The 26,140-nt window shown below is 35.8% G+C and overlaps 1 protein-coding gene across 2 annotated transcripts in view; it reads left to right on the top strand.

Moving 5' to 3' along the window:
- Nucleotides 1-10,788: 10,788 nt before the first annotated feature.
- cntnap3 (contactin associated protein family member 3) overlaps nucleotides 10,789-26,140 on the top strand; it is a 151,305-nt gene continuing 135,953 nt past the window's right edge. For both annotated transcript variants that reach the window (XM_048181244.1, XM_048181245.1), the window contains exon 1: nucleotides 10,789-10,940. In XM_048181244.1, coding sequence (XP_048037201.1) covers nucleotides 10,856-10,940 — 85 coding nt within the window. In that variant the 5' untranslated portion in view covers nucleotides 10,789-10,855. The remainder of the gene's footprint in view (nucleotides 10,941-26,140) is intronic.

A 26,140-nucleotide genomic window follows, 5' to 3' on the forward strand; every position in this document is an offset into this window, starting at 1 on the left:
CTGCTGACGTGTTATCCGGTGCGCCCAAGCTTCGTTTACAGTCTGAGGCAGACGCACGCTGTATTCAAGCTATTCTACATTGTTTGTATTTTGGTATTGCTATATTTTTTAAAATGGTGCATAAGTGTGCATGTCGCGGATGTACTAATCGCCAAAAACAACCACGGCGACAGATGAAAGGATTCAGTGGAATCAATTCAATGGAAAGGATTCCAGAAGAAAAGAAAATGCTGAATAAAATCAGAGTTTTTTGTTATTTTTGGACCAAAATTTATTTTTGATGCTTCAAAAACTTCTAACTAACCCACTGATGTCACATGGACTACTTTGATGATGTTTTTATTACCTTTTTGGACATGGACAGTATACCGTACATACATTTTCAATGGAGGGACAGAAAGCTCTCGGACTAAATCTAAAATATCTTAAACTGTGTTCCGAAGATGAACGGAGGTCTTACGGGTTTGGAACGACATGAGGGTGTCATTAACGCCGCTAAACGCACGGAGCGCTAAATTTGTGGCCTAACTGCATTAATGACATAATTTTCATTTTTGGGACTTTATTGAGAAAGAGACTGCATATCACGCATCATGTTAGTTTTCTTTATTTTGCAAAAAGCACAACATTTTGTTTTTACTGTGAGTGCACACAAATAAAAAAACAGTTTTGAATGATGTATAACTCTTATTTGTTTGTCCAAAAATTGATACTGCGCTGGTAAGAACTGGTAAGAAAAAAATTGAGGTGGTATCAAACTGTCCATCACGTTGGGCAAACATTTAACCCAACCACTGGGTTTGTACATTTTCAACCCAACTTGGGTTGTTTTTAACCTAGTATTTTTTAGAGTGTAGGGAGACCGACTTGATTACATCATTGGGTGCTTCATGGGAGTGGGTGGAGCTAAAGAGATCTTTTGAAGCATTTGCTTGTTTCCACCCTAATTGGTGGAATTTGCTGTGCAGCATCATGGGTAATGTAGTTTTTCACCACAAATTGTGCTGTTAAACATGATTATTTTAAAACTAAGTTGAAATAATGTAGGTTGACATGTTCAACAGCAAATATCATCAATTAACAACCTTATAGCTCACAGTAGGGCTGCGTTTAAAGGTTTATAAGTTATCATTAAAAGTGAAAAGTTTTTACTTCTGGAATTCAAGCATTTTGTGATTAATTAGACCAGGAACATAAATTAAGAAAGTAAATGAAGTCAATTTTGATTTATTGATTAATTTAAGCATTAATTAAGATACAAAGTACATGACAAAAATAACTGCTAAAATGTCTCTTTATGTTAGTTTTGCATTTAAAAAAGTGTTGTAGACTTTATACATGTCATTCTCTTCATTTGGTTTAGTCATGCACTGTGGGAGATTTTCAGATGAATTTGTCAGTAAATTTTACACAAATTGTTGTTGAATACAGTTAAATTTGTTAATATGAGATCTGGAAAAAGTTATTCAGGCATCATGGTGTAAATTCGAAAAGTAGCATCATGACTTCCAAAAAATTAATCTAATTAACACCCATTACCTTCAACACTTATCGTTCAGTTCACACACGATCATGTTCTGTTTTTAAATCATCCTTGAGCCTTCAATCGCACACACTCATTTCTGAATTTTGCTTATTCCTTTGCTAATATATAAATAATTGTTCTTGCACGTATGTGCTTTGAATATGCATGAACACAGGAAGGATTAACAATCGAGCCGTGCCGCATCATTGTTGCAGATTGATGTCGCATTCACTTGTTCCTGTGAAAATCAAAACACACTGGAGCATTATCTGATAATCCTGTATTAATGTTTGCATAAATTATTCAGCTATTTACATGCGACGGTGGGATCTTGTGCTCACAAGAGTGTGTGAAATGCAAATGAGTTAGATTACTGTAAAGCATATACAAAACAGAGATCACAGGATATTTGGAAACATAAATATGTATTTTTGGGGACGTGTGCTCTCAGAGGCCATTGAAAGTGTTGGTGGGTTTGTTTTGTGCGGTTCTCCAGTGTTGCTGTCGGTATGCAGGCGGTTGTGGCTGATTTAGAGTGTGGCAGCATCAGTAACAGTCTAATTTTGGTTTTCAAAGGAGCGCTGGGCTTTTCTGGAGGAAGTTCAGCTCTGGACTGAAGCTTGTCTTCTGGGGCCGCATTGATCTACATTCGTATCACGTTACTCTTTTAAGAGCCCCTTTCAGCATCGCTGTTGTTGTAGGATAGGGCGTTACCATGGGAAATAGCCGAAATAGCCATCAGAAAAAAAAAAGCACAACTGTGATCCGAGCCGCTGAGCTCAACGGGGAGTCAGAAGAACAAAACTCACTCCTGTGAAACTCTGAATCTACATGTTCATTCATGCACACGTGAGATGCAGAAATGCTGCTTGTTAAGTAAAGAAGAAGATTATATGTTTACAATCTTAAAAATCCTAAAGTTCTTTAGGTTTAGAGAAAAACACTTGTTGTGATATCTCATTCTGGGTTCTTCATATCATTGTTTTAACGCACAGAGCATAGATGGTTTTAAATGTTAGTATTTATCATAGTGTTATTTTAGTTTTTAATTAATTATATATAGTTATTTTAGTTGCATAGTTATTTTTAGTTTTATTAATATTTTGAATTGGTTTTTATTGACATATTTTTAGTTTTCATTTTAATTTGAGTTTAATTTTTATAAATTTTGTTATGTGCTTTTGTTTTGTGCTTTGTTTTTAATCGTGATTAATCACATCTAACATGAAAGTTAATATATAATGTATGGTATTGTATGTATGTATGTATGTATAATATACACACACACAAACGTTTGTGTTAGATGCGATTAATAGATTTGACAGCACTAGTTTTTAAACATTGCTATTTAGATTTAATTTATTTGTATTTAATTTCATTTATAGCTTTAGTTTTATTTATTTCCAGTTAATAATTCTAGTGCTGCAACTTCCATTTATTTTCAAGGCAACATTTCTCATTTTTAAGTTCGATTTTCAACTATTTATATTTTAGTTTATTTCAGCTTTATTAACAGAATGTTTTAGTCGTTTTAGTTATAGTTAATGATAATAACCCTGATCCATTATGTACAGTACAGTCCAAATACTTTGGAACCACTAAGCATTTTTAAGGTCCCGTTTTTCGTAAAAGAATTTTCGTCTGCTCACCAAGGCTACATTGTGTTTAATTCAAAATACAGTGCAAAAAACAGTAACATTGTGAAATCATGTATTACGCGTGTTAAAATAACTGTTTTCTATTTGAATATATTTCACAAAGTAATTTACTTATCTGTGATCACCGCTGAATTTTCCACTGTCATCAAAAACGGGCTGATGACTTCCTTGTTCACATGAAGTCCCTCCTTCAGAAATCATTCGTAACGAGTTCTGATCTGCTGCTCAAGAAACGGTTCCTGTGTACAATTGTACAAAATATTTGTGTACAGCATTTTTTTTCAGCGATTATTTGCCCGAATAGAAAGGTTCAAAAGAACAGTGTTTATCTGAAATCTAATCTTTTGTAACATTATAAATGTCTTTACTGCCAGTGTTTGATTGATTTAATGCATCCTTGCTGAATAAAAGTATTCATTTATTTAATTTGTTTTCAAAAAAATAAAAATAAAAATTCTTACTGACCCCAAACTTTTGAACCCTACAGAAGCTTTGTATTTCAGATAAATGCTGTTCTTTTGAACTTTCTATTCATCAAGGAATCCTGAAAAAAAAGTACACAACTGTTTTCAACATTGAAAATAATCATAAATGTATTCCTGTGAGGCAGGAGGTTAGTCATATTAGAATGATTTCTGAAGTGATCATGTGACACTGAAAGACTGGAGTAGACGGGATGCTGTCCAAAATGTCAGCTTTGCATGTAGGAATAAATTATTTTGTCAAATATATTTAAATAGTACACAGTTATTTTAAATTGTAATAATAGCTTTACAATATTACTGTTTTTTACAGTATTTTTAATTTAAATACGAAATACGAATTAAAAACGAAACTTATTTTAAAAACATTAAAAATCTTAGTGGTTCCAAACTTTTGGACTGTATTGTACATTTTAAATACTTTCTTGCATTTAACACAAAAGGAGAATTTCCAACATGCTGTTAAATCTAATCTTGTATTATAATTAAAAAAAGTATATAAATGACAGAAATGCACTATAAAAAGAGTCAATACGATGCGTGTGCTATATTACAATATCATATGATGCTTTGTTTGAGGAATAGATCCAAATTTAAGTTATTCGCTGGTAATCTTCCCTATAATAGCTCAAATCTAATTTGCTTGTACAACTTCAGAGTTGAAACATGCACTGTTTGTCAGTGAAGAATGACTTAAATTTGGGTCCTGTTCCTTCCAATAAACCTGTTGTATGACTTTAGAGGACTTGGATTACAGTGCTTGCATGAGTCATTTGGACAATTTTTATGGGGCTTTTTTTGTCTTGACAGTTGTTGTACAGTATGTTAGGGTGCAAAAACTTTTTTGTTTCTAATTAGAGCTAAATGTGCTACCCAGAGATTAACAGCTACTTTTGTACCACAGAAACAGTGACTGCTGCTAGTGTTAATTTAATAACAACACTAAAATATATATATTTTTATTTTGAGATTTAAAGGGCCCTCTTAAAACAGAGCACAAGTGTGCGTTCTTGAGGATGTTGTGTATTAGGAAACAGTTGCATTCAAAAGATCCATGGAACACACAGACACACACAGTGTGTGGTGTCCAAAATAGTCACAGTATTCAAAACAAAACATCTATTTTCTCATCATCCTCTTCTGGATTCACAAGCACACAGGTATTTGAGGGTCTTTTGTTCAAATAACTCTGTCATTAGATTCTGTTTGTGTTTCTTCAGAGTAACAGCACACACACACACACACTCCGGTGTGGAGATTCCTCTGAGGTTTTGCTGAGAGGTCTTGGCTGGTACGTTCCTCCTGAGAGACAATAAGTGATTTACTTTCTCATCGCTGGTCTGGTGGCGTCTGCCGCATGTCAATCAGAGAGAAGTGGTGGTGGAGGAGGAGGAGGAGGTTTATCTGGATGTGTGGGTTATATATATAGTATCATATATAGTATTCATACACATACATGTATATTATAACTGTTTACTGATGTTATTTGATACAGTATTTGGACTTAGTTTTGCACAAATCCATGTTGTAATAAAGAGGGGAGCTACAGCACTCATGTAACCCAAGGCTGTTCGTCCATGATAGTTAACCTGACAGACAGTTCTCCTTAGAAGAAAAGAGCGCTGGCCTTTGACACTCATGTTCCCGCTCTCTGCCTCTCGACCTCCTCAGTATTGTTTATTAGCCTTTATACCTGTGAGGACATGTGATATGTCTGTTTAATAGTCCAGTGGTTGCAGTGAGAGAAGTCTGTCAGCGGTGCGCTCGACTGTGATGCTCATGAGAGCATGACATCAGACACCTGAATGGAGCCAGTAAAACAGGGTTTATGTTTCCCAGCTGCTGTTCAACAATTAGCCTCCGATTCTTTGATTATGTTTTCGTTGTTGGAACCTGAAGACATACTGTACAGACCCATTTGGGTCATATTTCACCTCAAAACTTGAGAGAATTTTATTTACCTTCAAGTTCTCATTATTGTAATGTGAGTAAAATCTTTATTAGCAATGAAATTATCCATACTGCTCTATGCAAAAAAAGCTATTATATTATTATATGTACCGATGAGCCAAAACATTATGACCACCTTCCTAATATGCTGTTGATCCTCCACGTGCTGCCAAAACAATGGCGACCTGCAGAGACACGGACTCAATAAGAGCCCTGAAGGTGTGCTGTGGTATCTGGCACCAAGACATTAGCAGCAGATCCTGTAGTCCTGTAGGTTATGAAGTTGAGCCACCGTGGATTGAACTTGTTTGTCCAGCACATCCCACAGAGGCTCAATTGGATTGAGATCTGGGGAATTTGGAGGCCAGTGCAACACCTTGAACTCTTCAATCATGTTCCTCAAACAATTCCTGATTATTGTGTGCAGTGTTGCAGGGTGCGTTAGAAAGAGGCCACTTCCACCCGGGAACACCACTGTCATGAACGCGTGTACCTGGTCTGCAGCAATGTTTATGTAGGTGTAGGGGTGGGAATCGAAAATTGATTCCAGTTCTGGAATCGGATACTTAAGGTCAGGAATCAGATACTTGTTATAAAATTAACATTTTGATTCCCGTGTGCTCATTTTAATGTGGTTTTCAAACACAAGAAGATGTGAAAGAGAACTCAGTTCGGCACTCAGACTGTTTTCTGTGCTGGGAACATCCAGAATACTGAACTGTGTTTTCTGTTGCATCTTTTTGCATTTGAATGGACAAATACACACAAAATGATGTCAAAATATCCTTGTAAACACACTCGGTTATGTTTTAAATGGATAGTTCACCCAAAAATGAAAATTTGATGTTTATCTGCTTACCCCCAGCGCATCCAAGATGTAGGTGACTTTGTTTCTTCAGTAGAACACAAATGATGATTTTTAACTGCAACCGTTGCCGTCTGTCAGTCTTATAATGCGAGTGAATGGGAACACAATCGATAAGAGTCGAAAAAACTTGCATAGACAAATCCAAATTAAACCCTGCGGCTCGTGACGACACATTGATGTCCTAAGACACGAAACGATTGGTTTGTGCGAGAAATCGAACAGTATTTATATCATTTTTTACCTCTAAAATACCACTATGTCTAACTGCGTTCAGCACTCGGTTAGTGAGGTCTGATCGCGCTCTGACAACGGAAGTGATGTCTCGCGCTTAAGTGAACGTAACAGTAGAGAGAAAAAACAGATGTGTAACAATATATTGGATCCGTGCATTAGGTCTTAAAGTGACAGCAGCCTAATAAACCTGCTGCCGTCTGTGTCATTGCTGTTAAAGAACAAAAGAAAAACAAATCACTCACTGATCTTGACTGAATAACTTTCGTAACTTTAATAAGTAAATCAATTTTTAAAAAATGCAGTGTTATTTTACATTTGATTTCAATTTCTGAACTTTATTTGTGCAGTTCTTTGTATTACTGACTGTTATATTTGTCTTTAATAATGTTTAAAATTTATATTAGTCTAGTTCACTAGTTGTTCTTTAGACTGCTGATTTTTGTTCATGACATTCAGCTGCAACAGAATGTTTTGCAAATACATAGAATTAAATTCTGTTTGATATCTAAATGTTTGACTTTATTTTTTTTTTTTTCCATTTTGTAATCAAAAATGGGACTCATCATAGCAGGCGACCTTCTTCCACTACTCCAAGGTCCAGTTCTGTCACTCGAGTGCCCATTGTAGGCACTTTCAATGGTGGACAGGGATCATCATTAGCACTCTGATTGGTCTGCAGCTATGCAGCCCCTTTTGCAGCAGAGTGCGATGCACTGTGTGACACATTCCTCCCATAACCATCATTAAAATTTTGTGACCTTTGTGCCACAGTAGACCTTCGACTGTATGCTCGGACAAGACAGAATAGCCTTCGTTGTCCTCATGCATCGATGAACCTTGGGTGCCCAAAACCCTGTCACCGGTTTGTGGTTTGTCCCTCCTCAGACCACTGCTGGTAAATCCTCACCACTGCTGACTGGGAGCAACACACAAGCCTTGCCGTTTCAGAGATACTCTGACCCAGTCACCTTGCCATAACAATTTGCCCTTTTCAAAGTTGCTCAGATCTTTATTCCTGCCCATTGCCTACAAAGCTGCGCCTGAAAAATTAGGCAGCTGACTTGTTACCTCGCTGCCTTGTAGGCAGTGACTCTGCAGGCAGTGTTTGTGCATGAAGGTACCTCATGAAACTGATTTCGGACACTGACTTCTGAGGCAGCGTAACGGTTTAATGGAGACTGTCCTCAAAAAAACAAAAAAAAAACAAAACAAAAAAACGACCCTATAGGTCGTTTTTCAAGCACCTTATTACGACCTATAGTTACGTTTTAAAGTCATGCGCCCCCTAGCTGGCGTAAAAATAATGACAGTATCGTGTTACATCTGTCGTCATGAAATACCGTATAACTGTCGTTACCAATCAAAATGCATATTTATTTAAATGCAATGTGTGGACTTTTTTTTCCCTGGGATCGAACATACGATCACATGATCACATGATGATTGCATATTGTTATTGCAATGCTCTGCCAATTGAGCTATGCGAAATCCAAAATAAGATGCAGATAAAAGGGAACAATGCATTAAAATGAATGTGTCCTGTTGTCCATAGGGGTGCAACTTTAGCAAACACTCCTATGGGTCGTATTTCAGGGAAGTGACAAACGACCTATATAGGCATACTGGTTGGAGAACATGTTGGTTTAATGATCTACAGGAAAATAGGGCAAGGTCTGGTGAGAACTAAACAAATATTTAATTATGACAGTAGTAATTTCTCACTATAAATTACATCAGAAGTGGAAAACGGTCAAAATGTGCATTTACACAAACTGACCAGAAACCGCAACTTTCAGACGCCATCTTTCTTTTTCTAGCTCAGCTGTCACCAAATGGAACTCATAGGATTGTGGGATATCAAAAGCAACGAAAGATACATCTATGCTACCTTCAAAAATCGATCAGATGAAGACAGGAAGTGAAGCTAACATTGGATTTGAACATGCCTTGATGCCTTCCTACCTTGGAGTGTGTCCTCTGAAGGCAGAATTTTTGGATGCAGCGCTGGATTATGAGAACTGATTGTTTTCTTACCATCTAATCTACCCAGACATTAATATGTGGCTCATGACCTCTCTAACAATGTTTTCCCTTTAACCGTCTGGCTAAAAGCTTTTATTCCAGCAACAGAGTTCTGTTTGTCTAAACCTTTGTGAAGATCTGAATAATTCAGGTGAATAAAATGGTTTTGAGTGCATGCAACAGTCTCTAGTTCACAAGTTCTGTATGTAGTTCATTATTAGTTCTTAGCAGAACATAAATGCACTCACAGTTCACCATGATATAGATTTAGATCTGAATTAATTTGCTTTGACATCAAACACGTTTTACCTGCACTTTAGAATATTTACTTTGACATGCACAGTTATTGGTTTAATTTATGAACACATACAACAACTGTGGCTGTTGTTTGGATATGAAACATGAACATGTATGAACAATGACGTTTTCAGAGCTTTGGAGGAGGGGAATATTTTCAGCGAGTAACATTTACATTTCTTTTTGGCACCACACAAAGACTTCAGAAGACTTGTAATATACTGCATGAGTCATACAGGCTACTGTTATATACTTTCATGGTGTTTTTTTCCTCCTTTTTTCAGAGCTTGACAGATGTGGTCACTGAACTGTTGTTGTATGGAAAGGAGCTGCATAATTCAAGACTTCTCTTTTGTGTTGCTCAGGAAACTTTTTTGTGTGTTTTATTCCCTAAAATAGTAATACATTGTACGCTCTATGTGTATGTGTGTGTGTGTGTGTGTGTGTGTGTGTCTGGAAGTGTTTCTCTCTCACACACAGATGTACTGCGGCTGATGAGACGCTTCACCTCATTCACAGCAGCAGCAGAAGCTGAGATCTGATGTTGATTAACTCCACAACTGTTCTCTGTTATCACAAATAGAACAAATTCATGCCTCATATGAATGATCATCTGCATCAGACTATTCAAGCGGGTACAGTGCGGTCATCTGAGTTAACTTGGCATGGTTCACACCACTGATTTAACGTTTGCATACTTGCATGCTGGTAAAGAATAACTGATGGTTTTGTCATAATTAATGAGGCTTGATATTGATAATGAAAGTGAGTTTAATTGATGTGACACAAGACTATTAGACTATATCTCCTACGAAGTACTGGAAATAAAGTTAATTTATTATATATTTAATATATATAATAATAGTCATATTATTAAAACTACACTTTTAGCAGTTGGTTTTCTTTGCATTTAAATCCACAAACACACACACATACAGAATATATATATATATATATGTGTGTGTGTGTGTATATATATCAGTCAAACCAAAAATTATTCAGATATTTTTTATATTTTGATATATTTTTACTAGTGGGTGCAGAACACTATAGTTCATTTGATAGCAAAATAAAACATATTATGCCCAAATATTCTTCATACAGTGGACAACCAGTAAAACTGATAAAAATTTGGGACCAAAATATTATTCAGACACTTTGACCTGACCATGTTTTGCTTAAGTGTTATCTGACATAATTAAGATTATTATTATTTTTTCTTTTTTGCAGTCACAGTTTAACTTTTAAGATCTTGTCATATTTTATTACCATTTTTTTAACTATAGTGACTAAACTGTAATAATGAATGAAATGTTCAAGGTGTCTGAATAAATTTTGGTTTGACTACATTTTATATATATATATATATATATATAAATATAATGATATAATGATATAATAATATATATAATGATGCAATGCAATTCTGCATCCTGTTTGCTATAACTCAATTTAATGTAAATGAGAATTTGAATTTCAAAGTCATTGTGAGTTCTGAATGGTGCAATTATTTTGAATATAAAGTGATGTCTGACAGCATTGCTGATTGTTCTTATAACCTGATGACATTAATTTAAAGGGGCAACAGCTTCAAACAGCGAGCGGTGCGCTGTATGTTTGTGTCTGCGTGTGTGTGTGTTTCATGCAAACTGTATTCAGATGTTTTCGGCAGCAGGATGGCGTGAAAGAGCCACTGAGAGCAGAGAAAGCGCGCTCTCACACACGCACACACACACTCTCTATAGCGCGCGCTCGCTCGCTCACAGAGACTCGCGCTGAGGAGAGTCAGTCAGTCTCATTCCAGCATCAGTCGCGCATCATGGATCTGCGGGGCTCACACACTATTGGAATGGTTTTACCGCTGTATCTGATCTTTTACTTCATCACAGGCTCCATTAGTAAAGGTGAGTATCTCATTATTCATATTATTTACAGGTAATCTGAGGTTAAAAATGACTTTTCTGTCGGATTTGTGTGCGCGCGAGAGGCTCGTTTGCGCTGACTGGAATAACGGCTGTAAGTTGAGGAGGAACTTTGCTTTGCGCCAACCTGATATTAAACTACTAATTCATCTGATGTTGATTCATGATATTAGTTTATTACATCGTTTGGATGATGTATTATATAGAATGTACCAGTCTGAGAGGGTAATTGATTCATTAATTCAACAGATTATGACGGTGTTTTACGCATCGAATGAGTTTGATCGAGTTCATATAATCTGGAATATCTGTTGTGTGACTGTATTTCATATAGTATCAAAAATGAGCAGTTTTGTCTTTTTAAGTCTCTGTCATGTATGTAAATGAGCGTGTATCGGAGGCGCCGCATTCATTGTGGTTTATGCGCTCATGTCAGATGGTGGATTTATGACTGTTAACTTATTCATAATCATTGCAAATTATTTCATAATATTATGTTATTTAGAATATTTTAATATTAACGCTTTAATATCCTATTAAATATTAGCAATAAATATAAAAACTTTATTAACAATAGCCTAATTTATTATTAATGCGCATGCTCGTCGTGACGTCACAAAAGTCGATCGCGCAGAGCTGTTAACGCATAGTAGACGTAAGTTGCCCTGGAGTAGCTGTGTAGATACTGCATTGTCGGAAATAGATGGTCTTAAACAGCCTAGGATGGTTTCCTGGTCAGTTTGGTCTGGTTTGCTGGTTATATTGGGGTTTTGGGTAGTTTTTAGGTGATCAGGATGTGAGACTGCTAACCAATCCTCTTTAACCTGCAAACCAGCTTAGGTGTAGCCTAGATATTTAGAAATGTTGAAGGTTGTAACATGTGTAAGTTGTTATGCTATTCTATATCAAGACATTTACTAGTAGATTTTATTGCTGAAGTCTAGTCTTGATCTTACGGCTGATTGAAACATCAGAATTTATTTTGTTTTTAATACAGTAGTTGTGTGGGTTTCTCCAGCCAAGTGCTTTTATTATGTGTCGCTTTATCACATTGCACTCCTATCTGATGTTATTCAGGAGTCTTTCTGACTGACAAGTGAAGCAACCAATTTGTTTTTAGCATCATTTAGGGGTGGATTTATATAAACCACAGTTGACCATTCTCTGAAGCGGAAATTGTCATAAATGGTTGAACTTCATTAGTGGTGAATGGAAACTACAATATAGTTTTTGCATTCCCATTTGTAACTATTTTGTTTTAATTTTTTAAAATATAACTTGAACATTTTAAATATTAAATAATGCTAATTATTATAATTAAATAATACATTAAAACATTAGCATGTAGACTTCAAATTATTAGTAAACACTGCATTAAAAAATCTAAATGACAGTAATCAAATGAAAATCAAAGAAACACATTACTGGTAACAGAACAAGTGGCAGGTCCATTGCACTATACTTTATACTTAATGCACAGATCTATTTTGACATATCAGATTTGTTTTGTCCCATCTGTTGTCAAACATCACAATTTCAAATTCAGTCCCTCATTTTAATATGGTTGTCACTCTCAAACTTACTTAGCAGCATGAAAAATAACACTTTTATTCAAATTATGAATTGATTATATCAGAAAGCAATCAAAGAGCGCTGCCTTTATAATCAGTGAAGCTGATATCACTTCAGTTCAGCCACAGCTCAAGTGAAAACTCCCATTATAATCTAAAAATCTGCCTATACTGCACAGTGAATATCTCATTTACATAATTTTCATGATTATAACAAAATGATTTGCGAGCGTGCAGAGCTCACACTGAACAAAATCTGGCATATTAAACAGATTCTGCCTAATTTAAACACCTCTGATTGGCCATTACGTTCACTCGCTCAACAAATTTGCTGTGCGATTGACTACAAATGCTCAATGCTGCAAAAACACGTTGTAAATAGAAACCTTTGATGCCCTTCACAGATCGCAAATACAGATGGGAGCGTTTGAAAGCAATGCCTATCAGCGTGTGCTGAATTGACCTGATGCTTGGTACTACTGGTACTGCAGAAAGACTGGTACTGTTATGTTTTTAAAATGTAAGTATCGACTTGGTACCGAAGTAACAGTACTTTTGATAACCCTAGTGAGCAGACTGTGAAAACTTCCATAGGAAAGGCATATATGCAGTCTTCTCGTGGATAACTAGTTAACCTGGCAGTTTTTGGCAAATCCACTAGTGACTAGTTCTTTCTCAAAACTGCTCATTGCATGAAACTGGTACCTTAAGCTTCTCTTTTGTTAACAAGCACTTCTCATTTGTGTAATTAAATCGCAGCTCTAAACCATATCACGATTTCGATTTTATTTCGATTAATCGCGCAGCCCTACCTATGTTTTGCATGAAATCAACCAGTTATGTTCGGTTGCATATTTGCATTCAGTTTTGCATCAGACGGTTAGTGACAGGGGTGACTGACTTCAGCACTTCCAGTGCAGACAGGGTGTTAGCATTTATTTTGAGGCTTTCAGCTGTATTTGGTCACGGATGTTGAATCTGGAATGGAGGAATACATCAGAATGGGCTTACTAGAGTGGATCACGGGGAATTACACTGATGCAGTCTAATACAGAGTGATGCCCGCCACCATAAACGTTTGCTCACACTGTGTGTCGCTCCAAAAGAAGACGGTGACATCAGGCTGTGGGTGTGTATGTGTGCGAGGGTGTTCGTAATGAGATGCATATGTGTTGTAATTGAAACAGATGGTTATGAACTTTGTAAGCCCCTGGCTCTCCACAGCACACAGCACTCCAGGATACAATATCTGAAGTGATGGATGCTGGATTCTCCTCTTCTGTCTGCATTAGAAACGAGAGCATGCTGGTGGCCAGACATACCTTACGTTGAAGTGCTGTAGCAGTATAATGGTACAGTGATATCTCCACTCAGAGATACTTCAGAGAATATCATGGTACCCAAAAAGCATGCTATTTTCTTGCTGCATTTTTGCTGGTGACATAGATGTTTCCATTTTTAATGAAACTGTGATACTAAGGTCATTGCTAAGGTGTTGCTAAAATTGCTTTTTAGTATGTTACTGTGGTTGCTAAGGCAAGACCCTCTTCAAGTTTCTTTGATCTTCTAGAATGTGTGTCTTCCTTGTTCAATGTGTGTCTGTGAGTGTGAACACAGAATCAGCATAAATATATACATAAAAATCTTGTACTTGCCTTCCAGTTCAGTGCTATGTAATTTTTTTTCCGCCACGGAATAAAACAATTTAAAAGATATTTGTGACTTTTTTTCTCGCAATTGCAAGTTTATGTCGCAATTCTGAGACAATTGAGACATAAACTCAGAATTGCAAGAAAAGTCAGACTTGCGAGATATAAACTCGCAGAAATTTAGAGAAAAAATTCACAATTGTGAGTTTATATCTCGGAAGTCTGACTTATTTTCTCAGAATTGTTATAAACTCAGTTGAGAGTTATAAAGTTCAATTCTGAGGAAAATTTGTTTTTATGTCACAATTCTGTCTTTTTTTCTCGCAATTGCAAGTTTCTCACAGTTCTGTCTTTTTTTCCTCATAATTCTGACTTTTATTCTCGTAATTATGACATATAAACTCTCAATTGCGAGTAGGGCTGCCACTAACGACTATTTTTATATTGATTAATCTATCGACTAATTTATCGAATAATCGATTATTCTAAACGACTAATTTTCAACAATAAACAACCATTTTATTGGAAAAGAACATTTTATTTAATTTGCAACTTTGGCATTCAGTAATGTACCATAAAGTATAAATTTGATAATCATATTCAGGACACTGTCAGTAAGAGCTGCAGCCAATTGTGGTGAGCAGTCCTTCTTTTGCAGGAATTCAGTCACACAACTTGGCAAACTCTTTTCATATTGTATATGAATAGTATTTATTACCTGTGTACGTATTTTTAAATGCTATTCATTATGTAATTTATACCATTATGTTACTATATTGCCAAGCAATGAAATGTCCTTAAAGGTCCCGTTTTTCGTGGTTTTTTGAAGCTTTGATTGTGTTTATAGTGTGCAATATACAGTAGGTGACCATCCAAAACGGTGTTTCTACCACCGCGCGTGCCGCCGCCGCCGCGTCTCAAAGTGCATTTGCAGCTTTTGACCGCTGAGTGGAGCTTTAACCACGTTATCCAACAAATGCATCTAATCACATTTATCTTTATGCAAAACGTCAATTTTCTCACATATTATGCCGATATTTATCACAAATACAGTTTTTATTTATATTTTAAACTCCTTTAATAAAACAGTATGGATTTTTGACACGCACATACTTTGTTATTCGTTACCTGTCCTTTATTTGACAGCTAACTACTTAGGAAAAATATAGCCTATCTGTTTGGACACTGATTAAGAAATTGTTGCATGTTTCATGAATTATATCCTTTATTTTAAAACGTGAGTCACTGAATAATTTCGCTCCCATTATTAAGGCACGATTTAGCTAAATCATTGAAACTAAAAAGAATGGACGGCTTAATAAAACGTCATAAAAAACTGCAACTCCTGCAGCCGCATTTAAATGCAGGAGTGTGTTATATTCCTTAAAATATCAAATACAAATTCAGAAACAACACATTCCAGCGCATAGATCGCCTCTTATTTAACACAGACCTACGAATTTATTATCGAATTGAGATATTTCTTTCTTTTTAGGTACAATTATTCGCTGAGTTTAAGTTCATTTTTGGGATGTTTCAGATTCTCGCAGAGAGCCAGCTAAAAGCTCACCCTGTTTTTTATTTATTTTATTTTATTTTGTCACAAGTACAAGGTTTTGTTGTTATTGTGAGCGTACACAAATAAAAGTAGACCATTTGTAGTCTTGCATCAATCTGTAGGCTACCGCCAAAAAATGACGGAAGGCCTGTTTTAAGTTGTTTCAGCTGTCATGAGGAGAAAATCCATCAGAACGCGCCGGCGCTTTCGTCGGCCAGAGGGATAAAAATGTAACCAATTTAGTTTCATATTTATATTTAAATATTGGGCTATAGCCTAATATAATTTTTTTAAGATGTCACCAATGTTGATTATGAAATGTGAATAGCATGACGGATGCGCAATGTTGGGAGACATGCAGCGGGTCAGACATAAGTTTGACCGCTTCATTAAGTTTTTCTTTAAAGTGAATTTTGTTTTGTAGAAATTGTATCTTAATTTCAAGCAATGTTTCATCAACCAATTGCCTATATTTAATAATTAGGAAGAAAACCATGAACGTCGGGAGTGGAATGGATTGCGTAACAAACGAAACCATGTTTCCGCGGCCTTTGAATAAGGCTCAATCAATAGATGTCTTTCTGTTTTTATTAAATTTCTTAAATATATGTCTTTATTACTTAATTAATTGATAAGATGTTTTGGTCTAACAATATATTTTTGCTGGTCTAAATTCTAAGTTAGACACAAATTTGCGTAATAGGCTAGGCTATATAAGGTTCCCTTCTAGACAAGTGCGTAAATTGCTGTTTCGGCCGCAAATTTTCAGTAATTTCGATCGGTGCATCAAATGATATATAGGCCTAAACTAAATTCATGTATTTACAGTAAAAGAATAAAGAAATAGCCTAACTCTAGACTTATTGGCTAGGATATTTACGTTTGGGCAATATAATAATAATAATAATAATAATAATATCTCAGCAAAGACCGAACATATTTATTTGTCTCGGCACACGACCGCTAACAGTAACACAGTAACAGCGCATCAAAGCTTGCTGTTGTCTTGGCTACCTTACAAAAGGCGATGGAAACAAGAGTGAATTTTCCCCCTTTTGTGGTAATTTAGCACTATTTTCTATGGTATTCTGCTTGCATTTTCGATTAAACTCAATTGACTAAAGATAAAAATCAGTTGGATGCTTTATTTTTATCTTTAGTCAATTGAGTTTAGTTCTAAAAAAAGCAAAGGCTAGTAAATAATCTGCGACGGGGCCCATCATAGGGTGGGGGCTGCGGGGGTGTCCCGTATGCCCATGATGTAATGGTAATACATCGCTTACAAAGGGTTCTTGTTAACTACTGTATGATTATCAGACGATTTTAATGTGTTAATGTTTCAACCATATCGTGCAATTATAGCTATGTAACAATCTGATAAACTGCAATTGTGCAGTTTGTATCCATTAACACGCTCATAAACATTACAAAAAGAAATGTCATGCCATAAGCTACACAATTACGAACAAAAAAAAATTGATATCCGAATAATCAACATTTTGTTATTCAACAAGTGCTAGGCTATTAAGATAAAAAGTTTCTGCTATAGATAGTTTGCGCCTAATCTGACTCTCCACAATGGGCTACACAATATTTTATAGGCCTATTTGTATTTTGACTGCAGTTAAGAGCAAAATGACGAGAACATGTTTAATATTGGAAGTTTAAGATTCTTTATTAAATATTCTTACTTTATGCAAAACATATAGGCATCTGTACATTGTACCTCTATAACATCATAACATAAATTATTAAATTATAGTTCAAATGAACCGTACAAACCCAATCTTTTTTTTTGCTATTTATTTAGGCCTATTTATTTATATCAGCAGATCTGTGTTGATTCAGTTCATTTCAATAACTGTTGATGCTGCAAACTGTGGTTAAGCTGTAAAGCAGCTCGAAAGAATTGACCAAGATATGTAACATTATGGCTCCGTATTATTAGAACAATAACTGTACAGAATCTTTACTGCCATCCAATGTTCCTTAAAGACAAAGAAATAAAATAAAAATGTTAAAGAAAAACAAACAAAAACAACAAACCGATTATGTTCCATTTATATATCAATGTATAATATTTACATTATCTTGTGTGTATAAAAAGCACTCACCCAATCTAACAGTGCTTGCTCTGCAACACTTGACAAGTTTGAGATGGGGGAAGGGCGCTTTGTTTAAAATGTTTGTCACCAAAGAGGGCGGGAGACTCAAAATATTAGCCTAAGCTATGCGCGTGACAGACCTTTTTGCAATCTTGGTGCTTTTTGTTAATTTTAACATCCTGATCTGATCATATGAAATAAGCTGACGAAATACACAATTGTTAGACTCTTGTTATGAGCATTTGCAGTAAGTTTCTTTATTTGTTTGTGTTATGAGGATTTGCAGAAGTTCGAATGGGATCAACCCTCCCCCCGCGCGTTGCCAGCGTCTGCTGCTGTCGAGCAGAGTATGTGCGAAGTTTTGACTGGAGCGAGGAGGGATTTTTTAAAAGTCGGAGCGTCGTGTTTTTTTTTTTTTTTTTTTTTTTTTTTTTAAATCTGCAAGAAATGTTATGAGTTTGGCGTGTGGTAGGAAAAAAAAAGTTTGCACAATAAGCCACTACGCAAATTTGTGTCTGACTAGTCCAGCTAAAATATATTGTTCGACCAAATACATCTTATTAATTATTTAAGTAATAAAGACATGTAATAAAGTAATAAATAAATTTAATTAAAACAGAAAGACGTATATTGATTGAGCCTTATTTAAAGGCCGAGGAAACATGGTTTCGTTTGTTACGCAATCCATTCCACACCCGACGTTCTTGGTTTTCTTCCTAATTATTAAATATAGCCAATTGGTTGATGAAACATTGATTGAAATTAAGATACAATTTCTACAAAACAAAATTCACTTTAAAGAAAGACTTACTATAAAACAAAACTTAATGAAGTGGTCAAACTTATGTCTGACCCGCTGCATGTCTCCCAACATTGCGCATCCGTCATGCTATTCACTTTTCATAATCAACATTGGTGACATCTTAAAAAAATTATATTAGGCTATAGCCCAATATTTAAATATAAATATGAAACTAAATTGGTTACATTTTTATCCCTCTGGCCGACGAAAGCGCCGGCGCGTTCTGATGGATTTTCTCCTCGTGACAGCTGAAACAACTTAAAACATGCCTTCCGTCATTTTTGGCGATAGCCTACAGATTAGTGCAAGACTACAAATTGTCTACTTTTATTTGTGTACGCTCACAATAACAACAAAACCTTGTAGGCTATACTTTTGAAAAATAAAGAAATAAAAAAACAGGGTGCGCTTTCAGCTGGCTCTCTGCGAGAATCTGAAACGTCCCAAAAGTGAACTTAAACTCAGCGAATAATTGTACCTAAAAAGAAAGAAATATCTCAATTCGATAAGATATAGGTCTGTGTTAAATAAGAGGAGATCTATCCGCTGGAACGTGTTGTTTCTGAAATCATGGCCAGTGCTCGTTCCTGCTGTTATTAGTTCTCTTGGCGCTTGTGCACACGCGCAGTTTTCACACAGACAAGCGTTTCGTTCTGGTAAAAGCACAAAACAAAATGCACACAACGTGTCCTTGCTCTTGATGTACAATCACTGATAAACACCTTTGGTTTTAATGAGTAAATTAGCCAAAATATTTATTCCTGCCGGTATTTTAGTCTGCAATATCAAAATCACTAAACGTTACATAGCATATATAGCCTAACAATAACAACAATAAAAAAATCAATAGCAGTTAATAAGAATTATTGCTCTTAATGCGGTCTTAATGCTGGACCGTTCTCATTTCGCTCCGCATATGGAACTTTTTTTTTTTTTGCTAAGAGCAAACCAGAATGAAAATATTACATTTTTAATACGTGTGTGTGTGCTCCTAATATATATATATATATATATATATATATATATATATATATATATATATATATATATATATATAGGCTATATATGCCTAGTAATGACTGTTTAATGACAATAGCATGCAGTAAGACTTTGTGTAAAGGTCTTTCTTTTAATTTTTGATGCATAGACTGTAGCCAAAGACTATCCCACGTTTTGAAATTAACTCTCACTTTAAATTTTCTAATGGTTTTTAAGGATGTTAAAATGTTATATTATAATGTTATTGTTGTTTTACTTCGTCCTTTCATCTCCGTTTACAAACCGACATTTTATTATTACATCATAAAAACGGGCTGATGACTTCCTTGTTCTATGAAGTCCCTCCTTCAGAAATACGTAACGAGTTCTGATTGTGCCAGCGGTTCCTGTGTTGTGATTCGACAGCAGCTTAGCGAACCTTGCCCGGAAAGGTCACGCCTCTTACCATAACGTGGAGATGCACGCGCTCAGTGTTATTGTAAACATGTCTTTAATTTTACCCTATCAATTTGAGCCGGAATCAGACCCGGTGATTGGACTGCGGGATGAAAATAACAGCGTTTCGACGACATGGCGACAAACACACTCTACAAACGCAACTCTTGTGTATTCCTGTGGGCGGAGGTTAGTCAAAAAACTGTTTTAGTGACGTCATTAAAGAAGGAAGTAGAGGGATGTAGTCCAAACTGGCCGTTCGATGTAGGCGACTTCTGTTAAATAAAATATCTCGCTTGGCATTGAACTTTGAGCTTTAAAATTTTACAGATTTTATTTATACTCTAACAACAACATTACACACTAACTAAAGTTTGAAACATGGGATCATGAAGAACGGGACCTTTAATACATGCAGAAGTAAATTAATTAATTACATCAAGCCTGGACATTAACAATCTAACCTTTAAGCCCCGAGTATACTTCACTTTCCGCGCCCTGACGCATCACGCGCGCAGTCGCGTCCGCGCGTCTTTCAAAGTATACTAAACCAAGGATGCGCGCGGATGACAGAGTTCAACACATGCGCAGTGCAATTTTTTCTATACTATTACCAGAAAATCGGACATTCGCTATGCAGGATCGGAGAAGAAAAATAGTGCAGCCACCATTGCAACATAGTTCAGAAGATACACCAAAAGAACAAATGGAAGAAGATTTTTGAATCGTTCTTTACACACTCTTCTTCAATGACTGCACATTGTGCTTAGTACTGTGTGTATTGCCAACTAGTGGAATCTTCTTTTCTGCTTGCGCATGCGTTGTTGCACGCGCACCATCCGCGCGGTCTCGAAATTTGGGCTGCGTGCAGACGGGGTGTGCATGACGAAAATTAAGTCATGCGGACGGTGCACGAATATGGACGGCTGAAGTATACCCGGGGCTTTACAGTGGTTCTCAATTCCAGTCCTCGCGACCCAAATTCTCTTACTTCAAAAAGTATTGGGGCCGTTTACATGTCTCATCTAAAAATGCGTGGGATAAATTGATTTCTAGCCCTTGCATTAGCTTTACTACTAGATACATTACTGGAGAGAAGAAATAAAAACCCGCCCTGTACAGCTATGATCATCTGTTCGGCTGAGCTTTCAGTGTTGTTACGGAAAGGGCGAAGCTGATCGGTTGGTTCTTGTTACATGAGCTGAGGTGGCTTGCGTCGCTTGCCGCGCACCAGCTGCCCACATTGGAAATAACGAATTTGCTCACGCAAAAGACACGATATGTGAACGTCCCCTTTAGCAGCTTAAAGGACAGTGGATTTAAACGTTCCGCCTACAAAGGCTCATTGGACAATTGTTACACCACCCCCTGAACATGTTTAAAAGCCCTGTACTGAAATAAGTCTGGGAGGAGGTTTTGTGAACGGATTGGCTTCATGTTCATGACTCTTTCCCATAGGCCTATGCATTCAATGAGTGAAAAAGACAAACTGAGAATGAGGCACGAATCGGGACCATAAATGTAAGATTAAATAACCTTGCAAATTGTGACTTTATAACTTGCAATTCTGACTTTATAACTCGCAATTCTGACTTTATAGCTCATTTCTGACAAAAAATGTGAGAATTGTGAGATGTAAACTTGCAGTTGCAGGAAAAAAGTCAGAATTGTGAGATAAAAAGTTGCAATTACCTTTTTATTTTTTATTCATAGGCTGAAACAAGCTTCCATACAATGCTGTTCTCATTACATATTTACATTCCATTCATTGCATGTGATTATTCTAAGATGGCATGTAGACAATGTTGTTATGTAGATACCTTTTCAGTTGGAATTCAAACAACATGCGGATAACTGAATATTGAACTGCATTTTTTTTTATGTCTTTAGGATTTTTATCTATATATTTATACTTTGTGTCTTATGATACTGTATAATTTGATATAGACTAATGATAGATTTTTTTTTAAACTTTTTTTTTGAAGAAACTGTGATGCTAGGGTGTTGCTAAATGTTTCTTGGTGGTTCTCCCTCCTTTTCTGATCTTCGGGAATTTGTCTTCCTCGTTCAATGTCCGTCTGTAGGATTTTTGCATTTGTTTTTATCATCCAGTAGGTGAAAATTATAAATCTGATCAGCACATGAATCTTCAAGTAACAGCACACAAGGTCATTTTTTGTTTAATCTTTTCTGTATGGAAACCACTGTTAGCTCTATAAAGCACAAGCCTGAAATATCCTGCTCAAGTCCATATGAGACTGAGTCTGAACACAGAACCAGGGCACAATCAAAGCCAGCCCTGGACCCAGCTGGTTTCTCTGGAGGAAATGGGCCGAACATAAACCACTGAGCAAAACTTACATGTGCAGTGTGAGTCCACACAGGGCTGTTTACATCCAATGACCCACTTTCACTCTTCATTTTTAAGTCCTTGTGCCCTAAAGAGCCATCAACAGAAGCTTCATTTCTGAAATCACTTCCATTCTTCTTTTAACCTCCAAGGTAAATTTAGCAGGATATTATTATATCTGGATTTTGAGAATAGACTCAAGGGCTCGGTTGTGTAGTTTCATACTGGAATACACACTTAAGTATGAAGGTTCTTTGTAGCAAAGCATTGTGGGCTGTTTGGGGCTCTTTAGTTGTTTGTTTCTTTGGAGATAAAAATCAGTTTCATTCAATGTTTTTCAGATCAGTGTTTTGGTTTCTAGGCTACTTAAAGCACTAGAACTAGATATTTTTCTAAAGAAACATTTAATAATAATTATAATAATAATATTTATATATTTATTTATTATATTTCAGATTTTTTTTATTTATATGATCTTTTATATATTTATTTATTTACTTATTAAAAATAAAAAAAGACTATTTTGTTATTTGTTTATTATATACATTTTTACATATTTTATTTATATAATCTTTTACTTAAATACATATTTTTTTTTATTTGGTCTTCCAATTCAGTACTGTTCTTAATGCATTCTTTTTACATTCTATTCATTGCCAGAGTCACAATATAGTGTGCTTTTTTTAATTTATATAAAATTGTATTTTTATTGTGCTTATTCTGTTCTCAGCATATAAATAGTGTTATTATATAAATATATTTAAGCAATGTAATTATTTTTGGCTGTTTAAGATTCTTGAGATGCTCTTTGGTTCTTTGAAGATTAAAATGTTCTTGAGGTTTTATAGGTTCTTCAGATCCATGTTCTGGTTTCTTGGTTCTTTTATAGCAAATGTTTTTCTAAAGAACTAGAGAATAAAAAGCTCACTTAAGACTTCTTGTGTTGCATCAGGCCGTGAAACCTGTTTAGATCATTTATTTAACAGTGTATAAACTCTTGTATGGGGTAATAGTATTTCTTTTTTGACACTCTGGCTTTGTTTACCTATTTGTAATAGTAATAGGCACAGAAATGTGACTGTTACTAGTACAGATGACAAATAGAGCGGTCAGTGAATTAACAGAGTAGTGCAGCAGCAGTTTTTTCACATTAGGCCTGAGCTGTTCATTCTGCCAAGCAATTATATTCAGCACCGAGTCACACTGGTGAGATCCAGGGCTGGTTTGTTGGCTCAAAATCCGCCTGCCAATCACGTCTAAACACTCAGTGTCTGCACTAAGCATATCAGGAGGGGTTTCCTATCTGATCTCAGGTCAGAAAGACTGACATCCCCTACTATGTTATCTTTGCTTCCAGGTCGTTTATCATTGCCGAAAGCTGGTCTGGAGGCATTGAAGTGTTCAATTTAATCATGACTGTGTGGCTGCTTATGCTTGATGGTGTGGTGCGCTTTATGATAAAACTTAGTTGCCACCAGAATGTCGTGGATGCTTAGTCATAATTGTGAAGTATGTCATCATTTATTGCTAAAAACGGGCAACGGAATCAATTAAAGAGCAGGAAGAAAGGAGATGCCAAGTGTGGGATGGAGTTTGGCTGAATTTCAGATTCTCTAGATGTTGGGAAGCGGGTCATGATGATGAATGGAAGCACGAGGGAAGAACCTCTTTGTTACATCTGAAGTTAATGGTTAAATAGTTCAAAATTCTGAAGGGTGAAACATTGTGACACTTTTAGAACATTGATCTGGCATGTCAACTTCTGTCTCAATCAATAGAGTGCATTAGTGCCCGCCCACTTTTTCAGCAGCATTGGTTCTGGAAGTATTTTTTTCATTCATTTTTCCCATAGGGATTTTTAAAAAGCCTTCATTAAAGCGTTATAAGTCATGAACCAAACCGTAAAGAGTTCATAAATAGATCGTAAAATCAATTCATATAAATTGAGTGGTTTATCTAATTTTCTGAAGAGATACAATTATACAAGATACAATTAAGATACACATTATACGATGAACTAGGGGTGTGACGAGATCTCTCGTCGAGGCGAAAAGTAAGTCTCGTGATGTTGCCATGACAGAGTGGTTAGGATGATTAGGAAAGAATATGGCACCGCTTCGTTTACATTACGCCTCCACTGTCGTTTTGCTTTGTATTTAAATGTAAAACATTTAATCCAGCTTGATAACGGTCGCCGCCGCTCCATATTTACAGAGTTACGCACGATCGCTGAAAGTGAAAGTAAACGCGAGCGCGCATTCAAACGCGATTTCAAAACCCCGCATTTTGAAAATGGTTCCCTGATGCATGCAAATATCTCTCAATATGAAAGCTATTTTAGGCTGGGCAGTGTAGTTGTAACCATCTCTTAGCTCTGTATCAAAGAAAAATGTGGTCTTATTTGCACTTTGAATATTGAGAGAGTGTGTTTATGGTTGCACTTATTGTAAAGTGTTACCATAAAAAAAATAAATAACAGTTTTATCTTATTAAGCACAAACAGTAAGGTTTCATTTGTTAACATTAGTTACTGCACTGTGAACTATCATGAACTAACAATGAATGACTATTTTTATTAACTAACATAAACAAAGATTAATAAATACTGTAGCAAATATATTGCTCATTGTTAGTTGATGTTGGTTAATACATTAATGTTAATAAATGAGACCTTATTGTAAAGTGTTACCATTTTTATTTATACTGTTTTTATTTCTATGATCAGTTTGTGGAAAGGAGTTCAGTTAGGAGGTCAAAAGTTGTAGAAGCTCATAAATCATGTACAGTAAGGTCCGAAGAGACTGAAATCATACAGAAGAGAAGTCAGTCAGCTGAGTTTGTGGCAAAGCCTTTTATAGTACTTGAGTAGCCTATTGTCTTTTACTGCATATGATAATTGATAGTAAGAAAGTAGAACTGAAATGACATTAATTACACGATGAGTAGTTAAAACATTTCAAATACACCTGCAGAATATTTTTTCTAGTCATGTATTTCGCCAATCTTGTCTTGTCTCGTCTCGTGAACTCAATCTCGAGTCTCGTCTCGTGAGATACCTGTCTCGTCACACCCCTACGATGAACCAATTTAATTTAAGCTTTTATTCACATATAAACAGTCATCAACGTACACAACCAATGAGTTTGTTCTCGCGCGTCAAGCAAGTACAGCTGAGTTTTGGTTTAAGTTTGCTAATCAAGATTTCTATGTGAATAAAAGCCTAAATTCAATCTGTTCTTTATATAAAACGATCGATTCTCTCAGAAAATTTGGACAAAACCACTCAATTCATATGGATTAGTTTTACGATATCTTAATGAACTTTTTGAAGTGACACTGGCTACTGGTAGTTGCGTAGACTGTCAATGGAGGGACAGAAATCTCATTAAAATATATCAGTGCTTCCCACAGGTTTGAAATATACTTGCGGTGGTAGCCGGGCGAAAAATCCTCCTATTACCCACGGCACAAAAATCGTCTACTACATGTGACAAACAAATAATGTGTGATTTTTAACAGTATTTTTATTTATTGAAATTAATTTTAATTACATAGCATATTACATTTAATTACATACTAATATTATGCATTATTATGCATTGTAAATTATGCAAAATTACAGCATTTAAATGGTTCACCTTCTTTTATGTTGTTTTTGTATGTAAGCATTTTGTAAGAGTTAGCAAGGCCAGCTCATTTTTAGGTGAACTAAC

Source organism: Megalobrama amblycephala, linkage group LG2 (assembly GCF_018812025.1).
Source record: "Megalobrama amblycephala isolate DHTTF-2021 linkage group LG2, ASM1881202v1, whole genome shotgun sequence".
Taxonomy (NCBI): domain Eukaryota; kingdom Metazoa; phylum Chordata; class Actinopteri; order Cypriniformes; family Xenocyprididae; genus Megalobrama; species Megalobrama amblycephala.